This window comes from Quercus suber, unplaced genomic scaffold (genome assembly GCF_002906115.3).
Source record: "Quercus suber isolate HL8 unplaced genomic scaffold, Cork oak 2.0 scaffold_14, whole genome shotgun sequence".
NCBI lineage: Eukaryota > Viridiplantae > Streptophyta > Magnoliopsida > Fagales > Fagaceae > Quercus > Quercus suber.
Genome location: NW_027069479.1, coordinates 2,556,773 through 2,582,657, shown reverse-complemented (window position 1 = coordinate 2,582,657; position 25,885 = coordinate 2,556,773). Strand labels below are relative to the sequence as shown.

Below are 25,885 nucleotides of genomic sequence, written 5' to 3'. Positions count from 1 at the left end.
GACATACTAAAGCAAGTAGTAGCACAACATAAGCCACACCATCATCCATGCATGGTATCTTAATTTGACAATTAGTGCTCCATGTTCTTAAGAACCCAATGTTTGTATGCATGTAATGTCATTGTTTTTTTCTTTTTGGTAAAAGAAAATAAGTGGATGAGATTTATAAGCATTTGTCATGATCAATCTATGGGCATACACTAGAGTACAATAGCTCAATGGCATAGCCTACTCTCCTTTATTTGGAAAACCATCATTTAAATTTATATCCCCTATTGTGGTAACTACCGAATTAAATGCTTGTGGGGTAGTTACCACAATAGTGGATGAGATTTATAATTCGGTAGTTACCACAATAGGGGATATAAATTTAAATGATGGTTTTCCAAATAAAGGAGAGTAGGCTATGCCATTGAGCTATTGTACTCTAGTGTATGCCCATAGATTGATCATGACAAATGCTTATAAATCTCATCCACTTATTTTCTTTTACCAAAAAGAAAAAAACAATGACATTACATGCATACAAACATTGGGTTCTTAAGAACATGGAGCACTAATTGTCAAATTAAGATACCATGCATGGATGATGGTGTGGCTTATGTTGTGCTACTACTTGCTTTAGTATGTCTTTAACCTTGGCTTCTTAACATTGTGAGAGTCCAACCTTCTGATGGCTATGATATTTAATGTTGGTTCACTATAAAGTCTCTTGATACGATGATCACTCCACGAGTATAAATGCTTGTGGGGTGTAGAGGGTAAGGATTGGGATTCAAGTCTCCAGGAAGGAGTTTCACACACATATACATTTAGATTAAATTAGAATATAAATTATGTATTAAAAAAAAAAAGGCGTAAATGCACTTTTAGTCCCTATATTTTGGTTTATTTATTTATTTATTTATTTATTTTTATTTTAGTCTCTACATTTTATTTTTACCACTTTTAATCCTTAAACCAATTAACGTCTTTCATTTAAGTCCTTGAAGCACCATTTCGTCACCAAACTAACGGAGTAACTGACGGTTCAATAAAATAATAATTTTTTTTACACGATTGGTCAATAAAATAACGGAAAGCATCACCACCGCAAGGACTCAAAACTCATACTCTCACACTGTCACACCACTCAGCTGAGCTGACTGCTTGCTTCGCCGCTCAAATGTCTCAGACCCTCTTTCCACTTCCACTGGCTCCCTCTTCTTCTCGTTTTTCTTCAAATCTCTCTAAAACCTCTAATCTCCTATGCCCACACTCTCCAATCTTCTCAAACCCCACGTTTCCTCACCCGTTGACTTTTCATTCAAAGCTCCGAATATCACAACCCACCTCCATAACACCCATTCGGAGCCAACCCATGTCACATTCAAGCACCAACAGTAACAGTGCCCCTATTGACAATCCCAGATGGTCTCTCTGTGGAATGACCGCCCTCGTCACCAGTGGCACTCGCAGAATCGGGTACACATTTTTATATACATAGAAGAAAAGAAGTCTTAGAATTTGTTTTCTTTTCCTCTTTTGTTTGTGAGAATTGAGAAATTAATTATATTGCCAACTAGGAATTGGGCATTTGTTTTTCTACTTTTTAGGCATGCGATTGTAGAGGAATTGGTGGGGTTTGAAGCCAGAGTGCACACGTGTTGTCGGAATGAGAGTGAGCTTGATGGGTGCTTGAGTGGATGGGATAATTTGGGTTTTGGGGTTACTAGGTCAGTCTGTGACGTGTCAGTTCAATCTCAGAGAGAGGAGCTTATGAGCACTGTGTCCACTTTGTTTGATGGATCGGGTAAAAATTGCCATCCTTATACAATTTTGTCATAATTGTGATGTGAAAGAGTTGTGATTAGTGAAGAAAAAATAATAGGTCTATGTGTAAGTGATAAGCAACTGCTCATAATTTACCACATTAAAATTGTGGTAAAAAATTATAAAATAATTTGGGGTCCTAGATCCATCCGGATGTGGACTAGAAGGAGAAACCTATCTATCACCTATATATCCTACTTTAATTTATAGGGAGAATTTAACCTTTTTTTTTTCTTTTTTTCTTTTTTTATAATGGGGAATTTGATTGTTTTATTTGTCATTGCTATGGATTTTTAGGGGCAATTTGATTTACAGTGGGAGGAATCTGTTAAAATATTCATAATTAATTAATAGTTTTTGAACTTATAAGATTCTAGCAAACTCCTGCAAATCTCATTTTCCAAGGTAATCTTAGGTGGAATGTCGGTTTTGAGCATACGGGAGTACTCTGCCTGTGATTAATAATAATAATAAAACAAAGGGTTGATACTTAATTGGATAAATTCATCATAATTTGGTAGTATTTGGACTTTGCATTCCAAATTTTGATAATTTGCAATCACCACCTCAACCTTTTAAATTTTGCAAGATGCACTCATAATCAAATTTATGGCTAAAGCATTGTTTAAGAGAATGTATTATGAGTAGTATAATATGCCCCACCCTTCTTTAAATGTTATCCTGACTTTTGAGTGGAGTTCGTAGTGTGCATTTATGTTAAAATATCTTTCCCTCTATCTTGTGCGCGTGTGTTTGCTTCTCCAAAAAAAAAAAAAAAAAATCGATTAAAGCTTATGATTATGTGCAAATCACACAACCCTAACAAATTAATTCTCTTTTATCCTTGCACACAGTTTAATTACATACCATAAAGCTCTTACTAATTTCGCAAATAGACCAAAATGCGCCACCACCTCTTTCAACAATCACAAAATGGTAATGAATGGTGCAAGCTCAAAGGAGGTGATTTACTTTGACTAGTGAAAATGACGATGGTTCTGTAAAGGGGTTGGAGGGTTGTGATGCTTGGGTAGGGTTGGTGCTTAATGAACGAAGGCGGTGTTGATGCAGGAGGTTTCGATAGGTTTAATTAGTACTTGATATAACCATATTTACTCTAATAGAAGGGGAGAAATGAAGAAGAAGAAGACTTAGAATTCTCATTTCTATGATATTTTTGCCATGATGTCACTTCTATGAGCATACTAATGTTTAATATTGTTATCAACCATCTCTTTTGTTTCTTCATTTTTTATACTTCCTGTGTATAGGTTTGCCCCCCTTTTGATGTATGACTTGAGAAAATCTAAGTATATACAAACAATTTGGAAACAAATTTCACACCAGCTGAGGTGGCAATTATTAATAGGTATATCATAAAATAATGATAGTGGTGGCCCCATATGAAAATAATGTTACCACCAATCATATTCTACCAACTTGTGTTTGTAGCACTGCTCATATGACTTTCCATTTGACTCGTGGCTGTGATGGTTACACTCACGTTATTTGCCTTGGAAGATGGCTTACGAACATTTTTAAGGAGTCATATGAAATTATTCTAGTCAATTAAAATTGTGTAAAAAATTAATTGTCTTCTAAGATTTCCTTACGAGCTACTTGATAGAGTGTATTGCATTTTTTGTTTTAAAAAAATTTGGTGGATTTCTATTGGCCCCTCAGTGACTGTTTGTACTTGGTAGGGACTGCAAATTTCTAACATGTAAATACTCTCACTTCATTGCTTACCATATAATTGTGTATATTTATATACATTTATTTTGTAATTATGTCCAAGTCTTGACCATTGTGGATCAAGGGAAGACACTTATGAATGCCTTGCAGGATGCTGTAACTGGAATTTTGCATGCCCAAGGTACAAATTTAAGATTTAATGGACTCCTTGATATTGCTTGGATACTTGATTTTTTTTCATCAGGATTGCAGGCAAACATTCAAGAAAAAAGTTGGAACATCAGGTGCAGAAGGTCTGAATAAAGATCATCTTTCTTCAAATTAACCAGATAAAAAGAGCCAATGAACTCACAGATAGCTTGATTGACACTAAATTTGGCACAAACAAAGTTACTGGAGATCTAGAATTAGATCTCTCTTTAGGGAAATCACAAAGAACTGTCAATTTGGAAAGTGTTCTAGGGCAAATGGGAGAGAATTTTTAATTTTTGTTAGGGTCAGTGAGACTTGTATATGATAGTTACTTTATATGATAAACCTCACAATATGGGGTGTGTTTTTATTAGGGTTGTTATGATTTCATCGTTTGGAGTTCAAAATATGCAAGTGCCTTTATAGTATATATGGATTTGTGCGGATGAAAAAAAATCATATAAATGTAAATTAAAATTTATAATTTAATAATATAATTCTTTTTTATAATTCGATAGTTACTACAATTGAAGGGCAATTTAATTCTAAGGTGTCTTTGTTTGAAATATCAAGAAGTGTCAACCAATTAAACTATAAGACTCTTAGTACTTCAATAATATAGTTGAAATTTAAAAAAAGAATAAATAGTAAAAATAAAAGAATGACTATTAATTACTTTTAACTAATTGTCAAAAGGCAAAAGTACATAGCATAAGACTATATTCATAACAAAATTTTTTGAATAGATTCTTAAAATAAGTAATGTAAGGAATTGGTTTGGACTCCTAGCCTAAATAATAGATGAACTTAGGCCCTAAGAGCCAAAACAATAAATTTGTAGAGAATAGATTGGAAAACTGGGTTTTAACGAATTAATGTAACAAGTAAGTAGTTCTTGATGGCAAATGAATGAATATGACAAATTTATACTAAGGAAATACGTCCTCAGTAATGTCCGAGGAGATTGATTCTTATGTATTGCTTTCGAAGTTGGGTTACAAGTATGATTCTTGATTGCTACAATGCTTTTCTTCTTAGTTTTCCAATCCCTTCTTCATGGAGGGTCTCTCATGTTATTTAGTTTTTTTTTTTTTTTAACGATCTTGGTCCTACACTTGTTGGTCATCTAAGTCACTACTTGAGTACTTGTCCCATCGAATACCTTTCAGGTTCTCTGTGAGTTGGGATAGCCAAGGCAGCACTGTTCAGGGGTCTTCTCCACATTAATGCAGCCATAAAGTTAGCTAGAGAGCATTTAATGCGGTGGTAGCAGCTTTCTCATAGATATTTCTGAACTCTCAGTCTTCTGGTACACTCGAGAGACATGTCCCTATCACTGAAGCTTCCTGGAAAGTTACCTTGAACCTTAAGATACACATTTGAGCTGTGCTTAACCTATCCGAGGAGACATTTCTCCTCGGACCACCCTCCCATTCGTATCTTGCTTATTAGATTCTAAGCTTGACCCATCCAACATCATTCATTTGTTCTTGGATTACGATGCTCTCGGCCAAGGTCCAAGGCCCAATATACCATCTGGGCCCTTAACCCTACAGGTAAAAAAATAAATAATGAATCCTTTCAATTTTGTTAGGATAAAATGAATTGACCCATTGCAAATGAATTAATTACCAAAGTTAATTAATTATGTTCAATTATATGCAATAGCGTAGTTGCATAAACAAATCGCCAATTATACTAAATGTAGCTGAAAATAAATTTGACATAGGTGATTTGTTTACGAATGGAGAAAACCACTGAGGCAAAACCCTACAGAGTGATTTTAAGATCATCACTCCCAAGAATCCACTATTATCAATCACAAGCAGTTACAAGTATAAAGAATTTTATCAAACCCTTTGGTTTATCCCAAAATACCAACCTACAGTTGAATCCTTACTCCAATATCCAATTGGACTTGTATTATAGTGGCAATCTTCCAGTTCAATGTACGAGTTCTAGTACGTGACTAAACAATGATGCATGGATCCAAGTACGTGACTAACATCAATAACTTGAAGAAGATATTGGTTGCAAATAAAGTTCTTCACTTTATCAACAATGAAGATCAGGAAGCTCCTTGGTCACAAAACCCTTGGCGTAAAGACGCAGTAGCTTCTTCAGAGAGAATGATGAACTAGGTCACTTTTTGCATATGTTTTCCTTGTATGACGACTTTTAAAATGAGTCTTATATATGTCCAAGGTTGTGAGAAAAGAAACCCTACACATACATATCAGCTAGGGCCAAAAATCAGATTTGGAAATTATGATTTCGTAAATCTCGACAGATTCAGCTTCTGTCAAGCTTCGTTCTTAAATCTTGATAGATACTATTTCTATTGAGGTATCTGTCGAGCTTTGATGAACAGTTTTTCTTCACTTGTTTCTTGGTCAGATTTGCATGGTTTCAATACTTAACTTGAACACTTGTTTCTTAAAGTATTAAACTCATCCTAGATCTACCAAATTACAAGTAAAATGCGTTTTATCAAAATATTAGCCAATTTACATAAAATATGTCCCTAACAAATTTTATTGAAAATTTTTGGTAACTTCGTTTTAATCATAATATTAATTTAAATGTATTTTTAAAATTATTAATATAATTTAAAATAAATAACAAAAATCCTTAAAATTTTTAAATTTCTTGAAAACCTTTGGGTTTTTTTTTGGTTGAGAAAAAGGTAAGTATAAATATTATTTTATCTTTTTTTTGGAAAAACTTTTAGTAATTAATTTTTAATTATAATATTATCTTAAATTCCTTCAAAGCTATGTTAACAAATTTTTTTAAGGAACTACGTTAACAATTTATGAACTTATAATGGATTACGTGACAAAAGCATGCATACGTATAATATTTATGTTGAACAACGTGTAAGGCCTAATTTTTTATTATTATTTAAAACAAATATATATTATGATAGATTATTAAAATATATAATATAAAATAAATAATCAAACTTTAAAAAATTGTTGGTAATATAATTTTTATTGAAACAGTAATTTTAAACTTCATAGAACTTTAGTGTAGAGTTTAGTTAGAGGCAAACTATTTTATTAATTTTAACGTCCACTTTTTTTTTTCTTTTCTTTTTTGGAGAAATATTTTAACGTCCACTTAGATGCATAGGAAGCTTGTAAAACTCAACTTTTATCGTATAGTATAAATATATAGTGTAAAATATGTTGTCACTCATTTTCATAATGTTGCCCACCAACCATTAGCCAGAACCCATCATCCACCCTTTTTAGCCCATGTTCAATGGATTATGGAAGCCACCCACTAGCTACAACCTTCACCTAAAAAATAAACGCTCCTTCTATGGTATCTATTTAACAACTGATTTTTTTTCAAGCCTAGATAAAACTTGTTATCATTCTTGAGAATGTTGAAGTTTCATGCAGCATTTCTATCTTGTTATAAAAAAAAAAGAAAAAAAATTCATGCAACATGTAATAATTGGTACTAGAGCTAGTTCATGGATTCGACTCCCTGTTGTGCATGTGCAGGTGTTGGGGATGGAATTGTTGGGTGGAGGTCTAATGGGCCAAGTCTAACATCTTGTAGAGGTAGAGGCCAAGTTGGGTCAAGTTTCAGTCAACTTGATAGCGCTAGGCTGCTACCCTTTAAGAGAATAAAGTTGCGCCGTTACTATTAGATATAACTTTTAATGCAATAGGTTAGTGCTTGGTCCTAACAAATTGTATTTTAAAAAAAAGTCTACAAGAATGTTATAGATGGCAAACCAAACAAGGAAATCTTGTATTTTGATGGGAAATTCAAGATTCTTTGAATCGAACCATCTCTTATAACATTCAACTAATGTCTTAAGATAAAAAGCCTCTACATTATGTATTGTATGGTCATAGAAGTAAATGCCTAAGAACAGGTATTAATTGGTAACATGTTAATGAAGAAAAAGTACAAATAAAAGTGACTGTGAGGCAACATATGGGGTAAGTGTTCTAATTATCTCCTTGCTGCTATAGGACCATGACTGAAGACTTTTGGTTGTGTAATGCTTCCAATTGTACGATACAGAAATTAATGAAATAATTAGTTGCTTTCTAAAAAGTTAAAATAATATACCATGTTATTAAATAAGCAATGAAAAAGTATCTTCTAATTTCATAATTCTAGATATATAGGGCCCATTTGGTTTGTGTTTTCAAACAACATTTTTTAGTTTTTAAACAGCATTTCACGCATTTCAATGTACTTTTTCACCCACACGTATTTCAAAAAACTACAAACAACAATTTTCAAATTACTCTACCAAACATCCTCATAGCTGCACAACAATCAAATCCTTTTTGCTTTTTTTTTTTTTTTTGGCTGAATGAATCAAACCTTCATTTGCTCAATATTTAAGCTTATGCAATATCATGTTTTAGAGGCATCATTGCTTGCTGTTCTGTTTGCAAGTGTTTGTTTATTTGATTTTTTTTTCCATGAGAACAAAAAACAAATTTACTCTTTTACTTAACATATGAATTACATTTTATTGTGGGTTCCAGTCAGCTCAACTGATAAAGTCTCTAATAGTTGTATAAGAGATCTAGGGTTCAATCTCTGCCTACACCAAAAACTGATTGGTGTCTTGGTCTGATGATAAAAGAGCTATCATCAAGAGCTGACGCTATAGGTTGAAACTCTCTCAAAAAAAAAAAAAAATTTTATTGATTAGTATGAAGCATTACATAAGGTGCATTTCATTTCAATTTCAAAGTGACATATACCAAAATAAAATTAAAACACTTTATGTAGGGAAAAAGGGAAGCAGACTCTGCTTAAATGAAGGTCTTTTGCGAAATTGAGCTGTGCTAGTGTTAAGGAATATGGATTAGAATCCAGTGCAATTACCCTCATCCCTATCACAAAAACATTGTTACTTCTTCATTTTTTTTTTTTCAAACTTTTTTTATTCAATAGTTGAGCTTGAAAAGTTGCTTTTTAATTCTCAACCTTAGTCATTGAGAACAATTGCATATAATGTTAAACACTAGAAGTTGCACCTGATCTCAATCAAGAATATGCTACTTATAAGGATTTGTCTACAAAAATTGGAAAAGTTTCACCACCATTAGAAAATTTTACTGAAAATCAACGTCTATTGAGTAACCTTTAGGAAGAAGTTATGAAAGATAAAAGAGTTCGATGAATCTATATATATCCTGGCGTCTACATAGGACTATTAATAAGTTGAATTGTCATCCCATATATAAAGATTCTCTTATTTGGGAAATACATTTTGTATGTTTTCATATATTTTCTTCCTTGATTAGCTTTTTTATTAATTGTATTTTCAATAAGAAAAAGACAAAATGTTTGTTATATTATGACCATAAAGTTATCATCAAAGAAGGATATCTTTATTACCATTAATTAAACAAATGCGCAAGCTAGAAGTAATAATTAAACACATTATTACCTTTTTTTCAATATTGTCTTATGCAGTTATTAACTGATAATTCATAATTGGTCAACCTTGAATATTCTATATATGAACTATATTCCTTAAAAAGAAAAAAAAAATCAGTTCCTCTAAATTTGAACTGAGTATTTTAATATTACTAAATTGAAATTTTAAAAGTTAATACCTCTTGTAAATTATTGTTTCTTCTCTCTTCTTAATAAATTCTCCTCTTTGATGCACTACGTACTAATGTACAAATAAGTACAATGTCCAAAATGGTCTGGACTATAAAGTTATTATGTAAATGAAATTCTATTTTCCTAATTAGTTTTATTATTTTAAGATAATTGTATTATTCTATAATACTAAAAGTACAATTGTTAAGATCAGGCATTCATTCGTAGCCACACATATAGTGGTGTTATGTCTTTATCTACTAAAATCACGACCTCTCGTTTAGGTGTACAGTCCTTTAAGTGGTAGTATTTCTTCTAAAAAAAAGTGGTAATATTTGACAAGTAATTGATTTGATAACTTCGTCGACCTAATTCTTGATAATTTCTCACATTTAGTTTAACTTTCAAAATTTTGTTCTAAGACATTTTGAGTAATTACAGCTATGTTTTTCAATGATTCAACCTTGTGTTGTTTCATGCAAGATACAATTAGCAAATCTGGCAATATTCATCCACTCATAAGTGATCCTAAAAATAAGTGTGTAGCTAAATTGGTAGAGTTTCTTGCTATTGAACTTGTGTACACCAAAAATCAATTAATATTTTAATACGATAATAAAAATAAAGATCAATCATTATGAAGTAGACACCAAAAGTTAAAATTCTATCATATCTCTAAAAAATAAGTGTAACTAAAAAATATATTAGATAAATGTCAAGAAATTTCTCATGCACTATTTTTACTTCTTCACGCACCTTTTGAAAATTTGGAATGTTCAACCATTTTTTTATAGCATAAAACCGTAGAAACCAACCATACAAGTTATTGATGTCCATAAAGATAAAATAATGACAAATGGATAATGGATGTGATTATAATCCAAAATTACAAAAGAAATTGAGAGGTTTAATGAACTATAGGACAGCTGGACTATAAATTTTTCTTTGGGACCTAACTATATAAGAATATAAATGAGTATAAATTTGGAGTTAATTAGGATTCCATGGTTGATATGCACTATATTTTGGGGAGTCGCCATTAATATTTTAAGAAAGTGCCATTAGCAAATGCCAAAATCATTTTTCCCCATAAGGCCCATAACATAGTTCAGTTTTTTGACTGAGGTAAAATGACAAATATATGATATTATCAAATGCCAAAAAAATAAGAATTTCAATTTAAAATGGTGTGTGTGTTTCTCACAATACGTGAGTTCTACAACTGTATGAGACTCATATAATGTGAAAAAGATCGTGCATATTAAATGCATGAAATATGATTGGTAGCTTAATGTCGCTATCTGATTAGTTGTTTTGTAGTTTCTCAACAAAAAGAAAAAAAGATTAGTTGTTGTGTAAAATAATTGGGGTTTTGCGGGTGTCAAACCAAACTTTTCCTCTTAGTACACAATTAGCCGATCCACAAGTTCTACCTTGAGACGTGCTTGTCTCCGCTCATTAGTGGGCTCTCAGCCTTAGTGTGCCTCGGCGGCAACTTCTTTTGTGGCTGGGGTGAGCTAATTTGCCCTTCTTTCCTGTAGTGGTGCCCAAATCTTAGAAGAAAACTTATTTGGTTAAGTGTTGCCCATGCCGTGGGCAAGTGTGCAACTCTCCAAAACTTAGTTTTAAAATGTAATAACTTATCTCTCCTGTCTTTAGTTTGGGATTCTTGGAAAATGGATGTTTCTCTTTTATTTGTTTAATGAAAATTTCTCTTTATAAAAAAAAAAATGTCACTATCTTATTGACCGATATTAGAGAATATGGTTCAAATTACTTCTTCCCACTTATTGATGAAAAAAAAAAATTCTATTAACAAAACCCATATAAATGAAGGGCAGTTCCCCTAAGCTTTTCATTGATGCCATGCATTGAATCTATTGAAACTTACCTAAAACATACACACACATACAATTTTAGCAAATAGTTAATTCACTTGGTGCTTTCCATATCTTCCATAACGGTAACTTCCTCTTCCATACCATTTCTCACAACAATAAAGGGAACTTTTTTTTTTTTTTAATATCTAATAGGCTAAATACTACTAGTAATTAGCTTTCTTCAAAATTTAAATCTTCTCAATTCTCATATCCAAACATAGCAAACATCATAATCTATCCTCAAACCTTTATTAAAGAATGGAAAAGAAAAAAAGAAAAGAAAAGTGGCTAAGATAACTAGCCAAAATTCTAGTACCATTTACGTTAGTGGCTGTAAATAGGGTAAGCCATCAAAATGGGGACTGAGAAAATGTTTGGAATATTAAACAAAAGAGGAAAGGAAACACCCAGAAAAGAAAAAGATCAAAACAAAGGCTGCAATTTGAAAAAAGTTGAAAAAAAAAAAACAAAAACAAAGCAAACCCCATCAAACAAAAACAAAAAAAAAAAAAAAAAAGCAAAAGCAAAACACAAAAAACATCAACAAATACATTAACAAAGAGCAAGTAGCAATTGATGGCGGCTATAATGAGCAAAGAGAGAAAGCAAAGAAAAGAGTGAAGGACTCTTCAGAGAGAGAGAGAGAGAGAGAGAGAGAGAGAAAAGCAAAGCAAGAGAGAATGAAGGAAAAGGAAAGGAAAATTTGGGATATGGGGAAGAGAGAGACAGAGAGAGATGAGAGAGAAAGGGAGGGAGTGTGACACGTGGTGTGTTGTGATTGGTTGAGTTTTTGGGGTTCAACAACATACGGCAACACCAACACCAACAAAAACAAACATCAACACCAACACATATACACTCTCTCTCTCTCTCTCTCTCTCTCTATCTTTGCTGCCATGTCAGAGTGTAACCCCGTCCTATGACCCCGGCGAATCCGTATTTGTATGCTTCTCTCTCTAAAAACTTTCTCTCTCTAAAGTTAAACTCTCCCTTTCTCTCTCTCTCTCTCTCTCCATATATTTATTTGTTTGTCTCCTATACACTTTCTCTCTCTTTCTTTCTTGGTTTCTCGTATCTCTCATCTATCTCCAAAGTTTCTATACCCTAATCTTGCTCACCTCTTTCTATATCTCTATCTCAATCTGATGAAGTTTGCTCTTTGATCCAAGAATAAGATTGGTAAGCTTCTGAATTCAACTGGGTACTTTGTATTTTTCAGTTTTTTTTTTGCTTGTTTCTTGGTTTGTACTTTTGTGGGTATTTGTTTATTTGTGTGAATTTGAGCTGACCCAGGTGAGTTTTCATGCTCATTTTGGTGTGAATGTTGTTGGATTGTTTGGATATTGGGTTTTTGGGCTGTGATTGTTGGTGCTAAAGTTGGTGTCTTTCGGTATGTTAGCTGAGTTTGGTGAATTGGGTATTTAGAGTGGGGTTATGGGATAAGTGGGTGTTCTGGGGTTTAGTGTGAGCTGAATGTGTGTGCATGCTGAGATTGATGTGATTTGGTTCCTGAATTTCAGCATTGTTGTTCTCTTTTGCGGTGTATGTAGTCATTTTGAATGACTTATGGCTTGAAATAGATGGTTTAGTAGATTCAACTATTGGGTTTGTAGTATGTTGGATTTGGCAGTAATTTTTCCTTTTAGTAGTTGATTATTGTCTTTTTGAATGGGTTTTATAAGTTTTTCTAATGCTACTTTTGTATTGGGCATGTCAGAATGTACTATTTATCTTTGAATCTCCTGCTATATCTAGTGAATTTGTACCCGTATATTCTTTTTCGATTAAAGAGTTAATGAGTTCGATTCATTTTGTTGCGGTAGCCATGAATTTTGGATTGTTCTTGCTTCAACGTGTTCTAGTACTTCTCATTGAACTAACTTTCTGCGTCCGCTTTTGGCATGGCAAGCTACAGAGTGAAACTCTTGTGTGAACCGCTAGTTTGTGCCTTGATGTGTTATATTTAGTGCGAGGCAAACAAATAATTTGCTTGCAGAAATGCATTGTTTTTTGTACTGAATCAAGTTTGTATAATGTTTCTTGAACTTTAAATTGATGTTTGGTCCTATATCTAAATTTTTTGTGCTATACTTAGTGATTTGGAAATTCTCCGCTTAATGACATTTGTTTCAGTCTTAGAAAGCAATATCTTTATGTGTCTGTGTAGTAATCAGTTATTTAGATTTGGCACCAATTCGCAATGGACCCTGTGGTCTTAGAAAGCAATGTCTTTATGTGTCTGTGTAGTAATCAGTTATTTAGAGTTGGCACCACTTCGTAGTCTGCACCTTCATATTTTTCCTTTGGTCGCATGATTCCTATCTTTTCTCTGTAGGCACATGTTTTTTCTGCCACTGTCAGTGGAACTTTTTTTTTTTTGGCTATGCATTGTGCTTGATTATTGAGCTGTTTTCACATTTAATTTATGCGATATGAAAGCTGTTACTATGGGGTTCAATTCCAATTTTTTGTTAGTCTTGCGTTTTGTTTACTTGATCTTTGTTTCTATTTACTGTAAGTGTATGACTTGATCTTTACACTGTTTGCTGCTAAATTGTTATGCTGCAGGAACAAAACTTTTAGAGCTTGCAGCGGAATGCTGTCTAGAAGCTTTGATGCATCAACCTTATTGTGGACTTGCGATATACTTGCTATCCCTTTGATCCACCTATGAAAGACCCAGGTTGAAAGATGAAGGAAAGCGATTCATCGGCTAGTAAAATGATTAACAAAAACTGGGTCTTAAAGCGCAAACGGAGAAAACTCCCTTATGGACCAGGTCTATCCAATGGTAAAGAAGACAGCTCTGTGGCACCAGATTCCCCAAAGAGTACTTCTTCAGCTAAACGCAGGCTAAAGGGTGAAATTAATTCTGAGCAATTTTTATCCAAGAAGAAAGGAAATGATGGGGTAGGTTATCTTCCATGCGAAAATCATTTTCTATTGTTTATTTCTTCTAGTTGCTGAATGTTTTTCAAGATGTTGCACCTTTTATTGGTTAAACATGTATTCAAGAGGAATTTTTTTGGTTACAAACGTTATAGGCCCCATGCTGGAAGTTCTACATTAAGTTATACGTCATGCAATTTAACATAACATTTTGTAATCATATTACCCCTTCTACTGAATTGAAGCACTTAATAAGAACTGCTGTTGCCGGAGTTACTTTATCATTGATGCTGGATTTAGCTTTTTTATGTATTCCTTTTCCTTTTCCTGTTGGCATGGGTTATATCACTATTGTTTGTTTGTATTTTTTTCAAACATCCTTGACACCTCTAGGTGAAAGAGTATTCAGAAAATCATCACTCTGGGCTCATTGGAGTGATTTCTTGAGCTCTTGCTTGTTTTTGAAGTTGCTTGATAATTAGTTTCCGTGGGCTCCCATAATATATCTCTTACTCATTTGTAGCTTTGAAATTTATGCTTGCCAATATGTTTAAAAAGATGCTTCAAAGCTTTAAAACTATGTAGCATCTTCCTTGTAATTCAAAAGAAGTGTTCATACTATTGAACTTTTGATTTGGTTCTTAGTTTTGCATACTAAGAATAAGGTAGGTTAAGGGTTTGATCCACTGAAATAGGAATCGATTTAGTTTAAGATTGTTTCTTCCACTTGTTTTAATGGACACAGAAACAACCATGCCAAGCTTACCTTTAAATAAAAAGAACTTTAGTTTTATTCACATGCTGCACTTATCCTTATATGTCAGCTGAGCAAGTTCTGTTATTATTATTATTGTTACTGTATGAAACACTTGCCAACTAAAATGGTCATCCTTGTTAAAGTTAGGGTCCATTTGGTTGGGAGCCTGGAAAAGTGAGAGGATAGAAAAGTTGAAGTATAGAAAATGTTCTAGTTTTCTCTTGTGTGTTTAGTAGAGATGATGGAAAAGTGAAAGTATAGAAAATTTTCTAGTTTTCTCTAATGTGTTTTTAGTAAAGATGATGGAAAAGTGAAAGGATAGAAAATGTGAATAAATTTATTGTTATACACATTTTATATAAGGGGAGGATAAAATAGATTGCGTAAAATAGTAAATTCCAAGTGAAAAAACATTTTCTCCCCACTTTTCCTCCCAAATTGGGAGGATGGTTTTTGGTGGGCCCGGTTGGAAAACTCCACACACCCCCTTTTCCATCCTCCCTCTTTCACCACACCAGACGAAGGAAAACTTTCATTTTCCATCCTCCCCCTTTTCCACCCAACCAAATGGACCGTTAGGGTTTTTTTGGGCACTCTTTCAATAAAAATTACTTATAAAAAAGGGTCTTTCTGCTTTCTGTCCCTTGCAATAGTGGCTGCAGGTCAAGCATTAACTAACTACTTCCCCCTTTTGCTCTACCCAATTTCTTTGTCTTCCAGTATTACTATGAATGCGTGATCTGTGATCTTGGTGGCAACTTGTTGTGTTGTGATAGTTGTCCCCAGACCTATCATCTCCAGTGCCTTAATCCACCACTAAAGGTATGTTTAGTTGATGTATCTTTAGCTAGCTAACTTGAGGGCTATTTAATTTTTAATTTTTTTTCTAGTCATATATGCCGCTCTCGACACTTGTTATTTTCCTGTTTTGATTTTTTATTTTGTGTGTGTTTTTAATCAAATGAAGCGCATTCCAATGGGGAAGTGGCAATGTCCAAGCTGCTGTCTGAAAAATGACCCTTTAAAGTCCATAAGCCAACTTGATACAATTTCAAAACGAGCAAGGACAAAGATAGTCACCGGAAAATCAAAAACTGGAATTCAGTCTGACATGGCCAAAGTATCCCGTATTTTTGGAAGCTCCATTATTGCAAGGAAAAGGTCCTCCAGCAAAGGAAAATCTGTCAAACTAATTGAACAGAAACCTGTCTCCCCCCAAATAGATATATCCTGTAACACCAAGCCAAGTCATCCATCTCTTGGTTTGCTGGAGGGTAGTTCAGCATGTGTGAATGATGATAATGAGAAGAAGCCTGATACAGAGTCCCCTGTGGACAGGAAGTCAATGTCTCCTGCTAGGGAAACTTCATCTCATTCTAAAGTCACAAATACAGAGGCAACTGAGGAAGCTCCTGAGGTAAAGCCTGATTTATCTAGTAAAAATGTCTCCCCAGTAAGAACTCTGGTTCTTGCAATCAGTGCTGCCACTGAGGAACATAGAAAAAGAAAACCGAAATTGAATAATGAAGACAGTCAAAAGAAGCATAGGACTGATAAGGGAAAATCTATTCTTAGTTCTTCTAAGAAACGTAAATCCAAAGCAAATACTGCCAGCCCTGTAACTAGTAAATCACTGCAGAAGCGTAAGTCTATCAACCATGAGGTTTCCACAGCTTTGTCAAAGGAGGATCTTGGAACAAAGAGTTCAGATGCTCAGAGGAAAGATGAGGTATCATTTTGTTTCCTATTTGTGTGAGTATTTATGTGTACATTTGTTCTGTGTCTTTTCCAGAAAAGATAAGAAACCCCTGGACACTTGAAAGCATGGAGAATAAAAATGGTAGTTGCTGCAATGTTTCTGTTGCTTTTGTCTTTTGAATATGATTAGTAAATATATTTATTTTAATGCAGAAGCTTCCTCAGGAAGCAACAAACCTATCACATGAGTTAAACAAAAAAGGTCATGTTGATGAAACAGTAATCTGTGGAGAAAGTGTTGCCACTGAGACTCTGCAGGTAAATGAATCTCTTCAGCACAAAGTTTGTTAGATTTCTTGTATTAGCATCTTAAATATAGGCTATGCAGGTCAATTGTGAATATCATGACATATTTTTGTATTTCTTATATGTCTACATGCAGGTTGATCGGGTTCTGGGGTGTCGAGTTCAAGGCGATTATACGGGCCTTTCTCGTCACTTATCTGTGAATGTAGCTGATGACCTACGTTCTGAGGACTTACTAATTTCAGAAAATCAAAACAGACTCTCAGAAGAAAATTCTGCTTGCGATACTGATTTAGATGTAGGAGCTGCTGAAAATCATACTGAGGGTTGTCAGAATATTGATAAGAGTTTTGACAGGGAAGAAAGCATGAAGAATGAAATGAAAGTGGATAAAATACATGTATACAGAAGATCTGCAACCAAAGAATGTAAAAAAGGAAATGCCATGGATCTTTTAAGAAAAGATATCAAGGATTCAGATTCTTGTGCTATGAATGGTAAAGATCAAGATGAATCTGCTGTAACTACAGAGGATTTTGAAAAGGCAAATGAAAGAATGGTTATGGAGGAGAATACTGATGTCAGTTTGAGAAATCAAGATACTGATGAAGTTCCAAAAATTTATGAAACACACGTCTCTAATGAAACCAAAGACGATAAAGAAGTGGATTTAGAAATGGGAATGAGAAGCTCTGCAGAAAACAAAATTCAGGAAGCCACCCTGGCTGAATCTGCTTGTGTTGATGGAGAGAAGGTATCTTATGAGTTTTTAGTTAAGTGGGCTGGGAAGTCTCATATTCATAATAGTTGGATTTCTGAATCCGAGCTCAAAGTTCTGGCAAAGAGGAAACTTGACAATTACAAAGCAAAGTATGGGACAGCTGTAATAAATATCTGTGAGGAACGCTGGAAGCAACCTCAACGGGTGATTGCTCTCCATAATTCCAAACTCGGTACTGGTGAAGCTTTTGTAAAATGGACTGGTCTCCCTTATGATGAATGCACTTGGGAAAGATTAGATGAACCTGTTCTTCAAAAATCTTTGCACCTGGTTGATCTGTTTAATCAATTTGAATGCCATACATTGGAAAAAGATTCTCCGAAGGATGCTTCACTAAGGGGGAAGGGTGATTGTCAGCAAAATGAAGTAGTTACTCTCACAGAGCAACCGAAGGAACTAAGAGGTTCATTATTTCCCCATCAGCTAGAAGCACTTAATTGGTTGCGAAAATGCTGGTATAAATCCAAAAATGTGATACTTGCTGATGAAATGGGGCTTGGGAAAACAATTTCTGCTTGTGCTTTTATTTCATCTCTGTATGTTGAGTTTAAAGCTACTCTGCCTTGTTTAGTATTGGTTCCACTTTCCACAATGCCTAACTGGCTTGCTGAGTTTTCATTATGGGCTCCCAACTTGAATGTTGTGGAGTATCATGGGTGTGCAAAAGCAAGAGCCATTATTCGCCAATATGAGTGGCATGCTAGTGATCCTAGCGAGTTGAATAAGAAAACAGCTGCCTATAAGTTTAATGTTCTTTTAACTACATACGAAATGATTCTTGCTGATTCCTCTCATCTGCGTGGAGTTCCTTGGGAAGTTCTTGTGGTTGATGAGGGCCACCGTCTGAAGAATTCTGGAAGTAAGCTTTTCAGCTTGCTGAATTCATTCTCCTTCCGACATCGTGTACTGTTGACTGGTACACCTCTTCAAAACAATATTGGTGAGATGTATAACTTGCTTAACTTCTTGCAGCCAACTTCATTTCCTTCTCTATCGTCATTTGAAGAGAAGTTTAATGATCTTACAACCGCCGAAAAAGTCGATGAATTGAAGAAACTTGTTGCTCCACATATGCTTCGAAGGCTTAAAAAAGATGCAATGCAAAATATCCCCCCTAAGACTGAACGAATGGTTCCTGTCGAGTTGTCATCCATCCAAGCAGAATACTATCGTGCAATGCTGACAAAGAACTATCAGATATTGCGGAATATTGGGAAAGGGGTTGCCCAGCAATCAATGCTAAATATTGTGATGCAGTTAAGAAAAGTTTGCAATCATCCATATCTCATACCCGGTACTGAACCTGATTCTGGGTCAGTAGAATTCCTTCATGAAATGCGGATAAAAGCCTCAGCCAAGTTGACCTTGTTGCACTCTATGCTTAAGATTTTATATAAGGAAGGTCATCGAGTCCTTATTTTTTCACAGATGACTAAGCTTCTTGATATTCTTGAAGATTATTTGACAATAGAATTTGGGCCTAAAACATATGAGAGAGTAGATGGCTCTGTTGCAGTGGCTGATCGTCAAACAGCAATTGCGCGCTTTAACCAAGATAAAAGTCGGTTTGTCTTCTTGTTATCAACGCGCTCATGTGGCCTTGGGATCAATTTGGCAACTGCTGACACTGTCATTATCTATGATTCTGATTTCAATCCACATGCTGATATCCAAGCTATGAATCGTGCACATCGAATTGGACAATCAAATAGACTTTTGGTATACCGACTTGTAGTTCGTGCTAGTGTTGAAGAGCGTATTTTGCAGCTTGCAAAGAAGAAACTGATGCTTGATCAGCTTTTCGTGAATAAGTCTGGATCACAGAAAGAAGTGGAAGATATTCTGAAATGGGGAACAGAAGAACTTTTTAATGATTTTCCTACCACAAATGGGAAAGATACTGGAGAAAATAATGGGAACAAAGATGAGGCAGTAATAGATACAGACATTAAGCATAGGAAGAGGACTGGTGGTCTGGGAGATGTCTACAAGGACAAATGTACGGAGAGCAGCAGCAGGATATTGTGGGATGAAAATGCAATTTTAAAGTTGCTTGACCGTTCAAACCTTCAGTCTGGATCAACTGATATTGCTGAAGGGGATTCAGAGAATGATATGCTTGGTTCTGTGAAGGTGATCAATTCATCTTATGTCTAAGTGATTGCACTTTTTTAATTTTAAAATCTTTCATCAGTGTTTACTTTGAATCGCAATTTAGTGTGCGTTTGGATTTGGATTAAAGTTATAAATTATTTCACTATTCAGTTTATTTTTGACATTATTCATGGGCCCCACTGCACTTTTTGGCACTATTCATAGGCCCCACTAAACTATTTCAACTAACTTTTACCTTTATCTATAGTATTTTCAGCAATAAATTTTCAGTTTCAGCAAAATAAGCGGTATCCAGACTCTTATTATAGTTTCATGTGTTCCATTGACAGAAAACATATGTAAATTTGGCAATGCGACACATTTCTTTTTTTAAAACATTGTTGACGTGTATTTATTGCCTGCTTCTCTCTCCTCTTAAGTAGCTACAAATGGGACTCATGTTTCTTTTTTAAATGCTCCAAATAGTTGTAGACGAATTTATTTAAATCTCTTCACTCTGATGATTGTTTTTTCTTGTTGATTTCTGGTAGATTAACCTTCTTGTTTCATATTGTTTACTTTATTTATTTATTTTTTTTCCGGAAGTTGTTTCTAATGACTATATAGACAAGCTATGTAGAATCTAATCTCCTTTTTATTGCTTCTTTTCAATTGATCTTTTAACCAGGCGGTCGAATGGAATGATGAACCAACAGAAGAACAAGTAGGGGCTGAATCTCCTCCTATTGTTACTGATGATATTTGCGCACAAAATTCTGAGAGGAAAGAGGATAATGCAGTAACTGGTACAGAAGAAAATGAATGGGATAGACTTTTGCGTCTGAGGTTAGGAGTTTTTCCTGTCATCAGTTAGTTCCAGAATTTTTATGTATTACTCTAGTACTGCTAGTCTTTGACACTTGAACTTTGTAATAGGTTGTCCTATCTGCTTTTAATTTATACTAATTTCATTGCATCCAAGAGAAGAGTAGGTTTGGCAGGAAAAGTAATGCAGGGCAGATAAAAAAGGAATAGGAAGGGGAAATAGATTAGGAATTTAGGAAAAACAATTGAATGGAAAGTAAAGGATAAGCCCTAAGAATCAGCACTTACACTATGGTTGGGTTGAAATGGGAGAAGATGGAAAATGGGGGAAGAAAAAGGGCGAGGAAAATGTAATTTTTCATTGTTTGGTTGGAGCAAAAAGGTAGAGGAAAGAAAATGGGTGGATGGGGTTTCCACCCGAGCCCATCATTTATTTTCCTTCCATATTTGGGAAAAAATGGGAGAGAAAATGGTAATGAGAAGGAAAGTACAAAATTGTACTACTATTTCATCATTCTACTTTTAACAATGACATAATAGGAATTTACTCTTATCTTTCCACTTTTTTAACTTCTCTACCAAAGACACATGGTAAAAAACGCAAATATTTATATCCTCCAACCAAATAGAGCCTTAGAGTTTCCTTGGAATCAACACCAAGCAGAAAAATTTATGAATTAGTATCTAAGTTGCTAAGAATTATCACTCAACAATTGGAAAAATTCTAATTAAAATATTTTTTTGATAGGTAATAATACTTTTATTGAAAAAAACTGAACATCATGTTCACGATGGTGAACACTCTACTCTGAACAAGGAACAATTACAACCAAATCAAGAAATAAAAGAAAGGGAAAGTAAAAATTCAGAAATTGAAATACAATTCCTACACCCCCATATACAAGTCCTCTGAAACAAAATACCAAAGAGAAGAGATTTTAAGCAGTCTAATGGTCTCTCTTTTTCTTCAAAAATGCAGGTATTACATTCCTGCCAAACTAACCACATTAAATATGCCGGGACCATATTCCATATGGTTGAAAGGTGCTTTCCAAACCAATTTGTCCAGGCAAAGAAAAGAGAGCTAACTGATTTCGGCAATACCCACCGAATCCCAAACACTTCAAAAGCTTCACACCATAAGGTGCAAGAAAACTTACAATGAAGTAGAAGATGATCCATTGATTCCCCATTGCAGCAACATAATCTGTCTTCTATGTTTAGCCCTTTTAAATAGGCTTCCTAGGAGTTCATAAATGTGGAAAATAATTCAAAAACAAACTATAATCCCACATAATCCTCAATTAGGATAAACTTACATCAATGAAATTTCAAATTTCAAAATTCAAATTAGAACTAATTTCAGTGGATCTTGCTGTCTGCACCACCACTCCTTTCTATGCCATTATTTTTGTTCTATGACAGCAATGGCAGGATTAGTTTTAGTTAGTTTTCCTGCTTTCATAAATATATAGCTATGAAATGGTAATTAGTTAGGTTTGGAGTGGGACAGAAGAAGCCGAGATGGGAAAAAAGAAGCCTCTTAAACCCGTAAATAGTTATTTTACAATCACACGATAATCTTGATGTATCTCTCGATTTCTTCCATTTTACTCTTATCCTATGATTTACACCCTCTTCAATACCTCCATCTTTATGAATTATTGACCCAAGATATTAAAAGCTCAAGCTCTTTAGCATCTCTTGACTATTAAATCTTAGAGCTCCTTCATCTTTGTTTCTACTTTTTATTTAACTTACATTCCATGTACTATGTTTTAGTTCTACTTAATTGAAAGCCTTTAGATCCTAAAGCATTTCACCAAATTTTTGACTTGAAATTAACTCTACCTCTAGCTTCATCCACCAAAACTATAACATATGCAAAAAGCATACACTTGGTGAGCTCATCTATCTCTAGCGCAGAGAGATATAAAACTTGATGCCTATCCTTGATACAAACCTATAGTAACAAGAAACTCAATTGTGATGCTTCTACCTCAATTGAATGTCTCTTTGTTCTTATAAATAGGTATTAGAGTACTTCCCCTTCACTCACTAGGTTTTTTGTTAACACTTAAGATCATATTGAAAAGGTTTGTAACCAACATACACTCTCATCCAGCAAGCACTTCTAAAAGTCAATGGGGATTTCTTTGGGTCCCATGGCTTTTCCCATTTTCATCATATGCTTTACCTTCGCTGTTCCAATTCTTCAAACAAACCTATGGTTTCTATCCTCAATTGGGTTACTTAATTTGCTCCCATATTTTGTATTGTTTCTACTAAAAAATTTATCAAAANATTGTGAAAAAGCTTATCTGCTGTGGAGCTTGGTTTTTAGAACCTTTGGGATCTCATGGGTTTTGCCAAGATCGGTTGCAGATACGCTTTTTGGTTGGTGGAATTGGTTTGGAAAGCATTCTTCTAGCATTTGGAATTTAGCTCCTTTGTGCCTTATGTGGTGTATCTGGAGGGAGCGGAATTGGAGAACTTTTGAGGATACGGACAAATCCAATAATCAGTTGCTCGCTTTCTTTAGTGGTTCTCTTTTTGATTGGTCTAGGGCTTGGGGAATCACCTCTAGTGACTCTCTCCCTTTGTTCCTTAATTCTCTGCTTAGTACTTAGTTCTTATGTTGGCTTTTGTTTGTTTTGTTGTATTTTCTTGTTGTTTGTTTCCTTCTCTGTAATCCTTGCTCTACCTTTTGTTTTTCATGAGGTAGCTCTTTGAATATACATCTTCTTACTTATCAAAAAAAAAAAAACAATTTAAATTTTTTATATCACATGAATATATGTGTTATAACTTATAAGGGGGTGAGATGAGAAAGAATATGATAATAATGTTCTTTTTTTGATGACATGGAACCTTGCCAGGACCTATCATTGAGAAGTAAACAACCCCACTAACCAAAACCGTGTATCAGGTGTTCTAGGAACTCCTAGTGGGGATTGAACCTAGGATATCTGGGCTTACAACTTGCCCCAAGCCTCCAACCATTAGGCTGCACCCCAACGGGTAAAGAACATGATAATAATGGTAGAAAAAGGTTATAGAAAACATAGGATTTTCATGAATTTTGACTATGCTAGAAATAATTTATAATTAACTTGTTTAATCAGATCGGGTTTGGATACAAAGGCCAAAATCCCAAACCTTGTTGGGTTTTAAAATTTAAGCGTAAACCCAATTTCAAACTCATTTACACACAAACCTGCCGAACTAGTCCCATTTTATCTTTACATAGAGCAACATTCACAAAAAAATCTCCATCAAACTTGGGACTTTTAGAGGTAGTACTACTAAACTAAACCATGCCAAACCAACCGTCAGTGTTCTCAGGCTAAGCTAATTGAAATATGATCTTTGTTTAAGCTGCACTCAAGCTTGATTCAAGCTTCCCACCTTGCTTTCAGGCTTGGCTATCTCTGTGAATGAGCAGCTTGTTTTTGGACTGGCTGGCCTTAGTTAGGTCATCATGTTCAGAGATTCTAGTCCCTTCCAGAAATCACAATTGTGCTTGGGCAGAAAACATTTGAAATGCCCTTTGTCAAGTTTGTGAACAGTTGTCAATCCCAAGGGGGTAACACAATCGGTCAAGAACCATGCCTCATGGAGTGGAGGTCATTAGTTCAAATCTCTGCTTCTGTCTCACCATGAGGCCAAAACTCACTTATTAAAAAGTCTGAACAATTTTCTCTTGTTTCATTCTTCCAAGGTTATTAAATATTAGAGGAAATTACACTTTTCCACCTTAAACTATACCTCATTTTACACTTTGCCCCTTGAACTATCAAAACGCACAATCAACCCACCAAATCAAAAACTTTGTAACACTTAACCCCATGCCATCTGTTTTGCTGTTAAGTCTAACAGAATTTAGTATTAAAAAACCAATTTACATCTCTATCGTTTGTTTTGGAGGGGTAAATTTGTCTTTCAATACTTAATTCTGTCATACTTACACCAAAACAGACGGCAGGGGGAAGTTGAGGCATAGTTATTACTTCGGGGGGTCAATTGTGCATTTCAATAATTCAGGAGGCAAAGTGTAAAATGGGGTAAGTTTAGGGTGGAAAAGTGTAATTTCCCCTAAATATTATTACTCTCATTTCACATCTTGCCTATCTACATGCCATTATTAGACCTTTTCAACTGCATCAGTATTTTTCTAACATGCTATAATGTTTGTGACTGCCTTCTTTTTAAGCTGAAAAGTTGGTTGTTTGTGCTTGGATTTTGTATGAATCATCTTGAATATTTGGTTTGAAACTGGCTCATATTATGTAGACAAGTTTGAATTGAGTTAAGTGTTATTCATGACCGGGGGGGTTTGTTTGCAGCTGTAATTTGAAGTCATGTAGTTGTGCCTGATTGTCATTGATGCGAGTTAAGACTGCATACAGATATACAAGTTCACTTTTGAGCAGAAAAGGGAAAATCTGGTCATTATAAATTAATAAATAAATGTATCATTTTTGTAAAAACCTAAATAAGAAAATATAGGAAATAGAAATTAAAGCACAGGAGGCTCCAAAGCTGGAAACAAAAAAGTTCCACAACATGAAGAATGTGCCATTAAGTCTAATCTGTCTACAATTTAGCTTCTACTCATGGAAAACATTGGATTTTCAAATAGTGACTAGAAGTAATAGACTGTTATCTTGAAAACTCTGATATATTTTAATGTGTTTTGTAGGTGGGAAAAATATCAAATGGAGGAGGAAGCAGCTCTTGGTAGAGGGAAGCGCCAGCGGAAAGCTGTTTCTTACAGGGAAGCATATGCTCCACACCCAAGTGAAACATTGAGTGAGGTACTTTTTTCTTTCTGCTTTAAGCATGAGGCGTTTCCAAGTCTATGTAATATCTGTATATTTTCTGTGACATTGTCAATAAAGATGTAACTAGAATAGAAAGTTTGTTTTAACTAAGTGATTCTTACCTCATTGTTCACAGTTTGAGCTTGATGCTTGTTTTGTTTTTTTGTTTAATAAGTAAACGAAATTCTTTAAAAGCATAAAGGGGCACAACCCATGTAGTTAGAAGCATACAAGAGATATGCCAAAATCAAGTTAATAAAGATATCAAGAAATTCAAACAGGTTAGAAAAAGAAAGACAGTGACAAGCTACTAAGCAGTCTAATAAGGTCTTCAATGGCAATATCTTCTACTCTACAACTGTTTTCTCACAAAGATGAAACTATGTGCCGTACTCTCCAAATACACCACATAATGCATAAAGGAATGACATTCCATATGCCTGCATGACAATGCCTGCCAAAACGTCCCTTCCAGCAATTAAGCATATCTGCCACCCCATCTAGGCATGACCCATTGTACCCCAAACATGTACAA

General features: G+C 34.5%; 1 protein-coding gene across 3 annotated transcripts; it reads left to right on the top strand.

Moving 5' to 3' along the window:
* The first annotated feature begins 11,813 nt into the window (after nucleotides 1-11,813).
* LOC136061566 (protein CHROMATIN REMODELING 4-like) lies at nucleotides 11,814-25,885 on the top strand. 3 transcript variants are annotated; one of them, XM_065780970.1, is made up of 8 exons: nucleotides 11,815-12,356; nucleotides 13,746-14,087; nucleotides 15,544-15,645; nucleotides 15,791-16,552; nucleotides 16,738-16,839; nucleotides 16,964-19,741; nucleotides 20,391-20,548; nucleotides 25,230-25,885. In XM_065780970.1, exons 2-8 carry the CDS (start codon nucleotides 13,869-13,871, stop codon nucleotides 25,432-25,434), a joined length of 4,326 nt encoding a protein of 1,441 aa, XP_065637042.1. In that variant the 5' UTR covers nucleotides 11,815-12,356; nucleotides 13,746-13,868; the 3' UTR covers nucleotides 25,435-25,885. The 3 variants fall into 3 exon arrangements, with proteins under 3 accessions (XP_065637044.1, XP_065637042.1, XP_065637039.1); XM_065780967.1 differs by having other exon boundaries at nucleotides 11,818-12,356; nucleotides 16,735-16,839; nucleotides 25,230-25,883; XM_065780972.1 differs by lacking the exon at nucleotides 15,544-15,645 and having other exon boundaries at nucleotides 11,814-12,356; nucleotides 16,735-16,839.

Coding starts and splice junctions, on each gene's coding strand:
- LOC136061566 (XM_065780967.1), top strand. CDS start 13,869: ATGAAGGAAAGCGATTCATCGGCTAGTAAAATGATTAACAAAAACTGG. Junction 15,646..15,790: donor GCCTTAATCCACCACTAAAG/GTATGTTTAGTT, acceptor AATCAAATGAAG/CGCATTCCAATGGGGAAGTG. Junction 20,549..25,229: donor GATAGACTTTTGCGTCTGAG/GTTAGGAGTTTT, acceptor TGTGTTTTGTAG/GTGGGAAAAATATCAAATGG.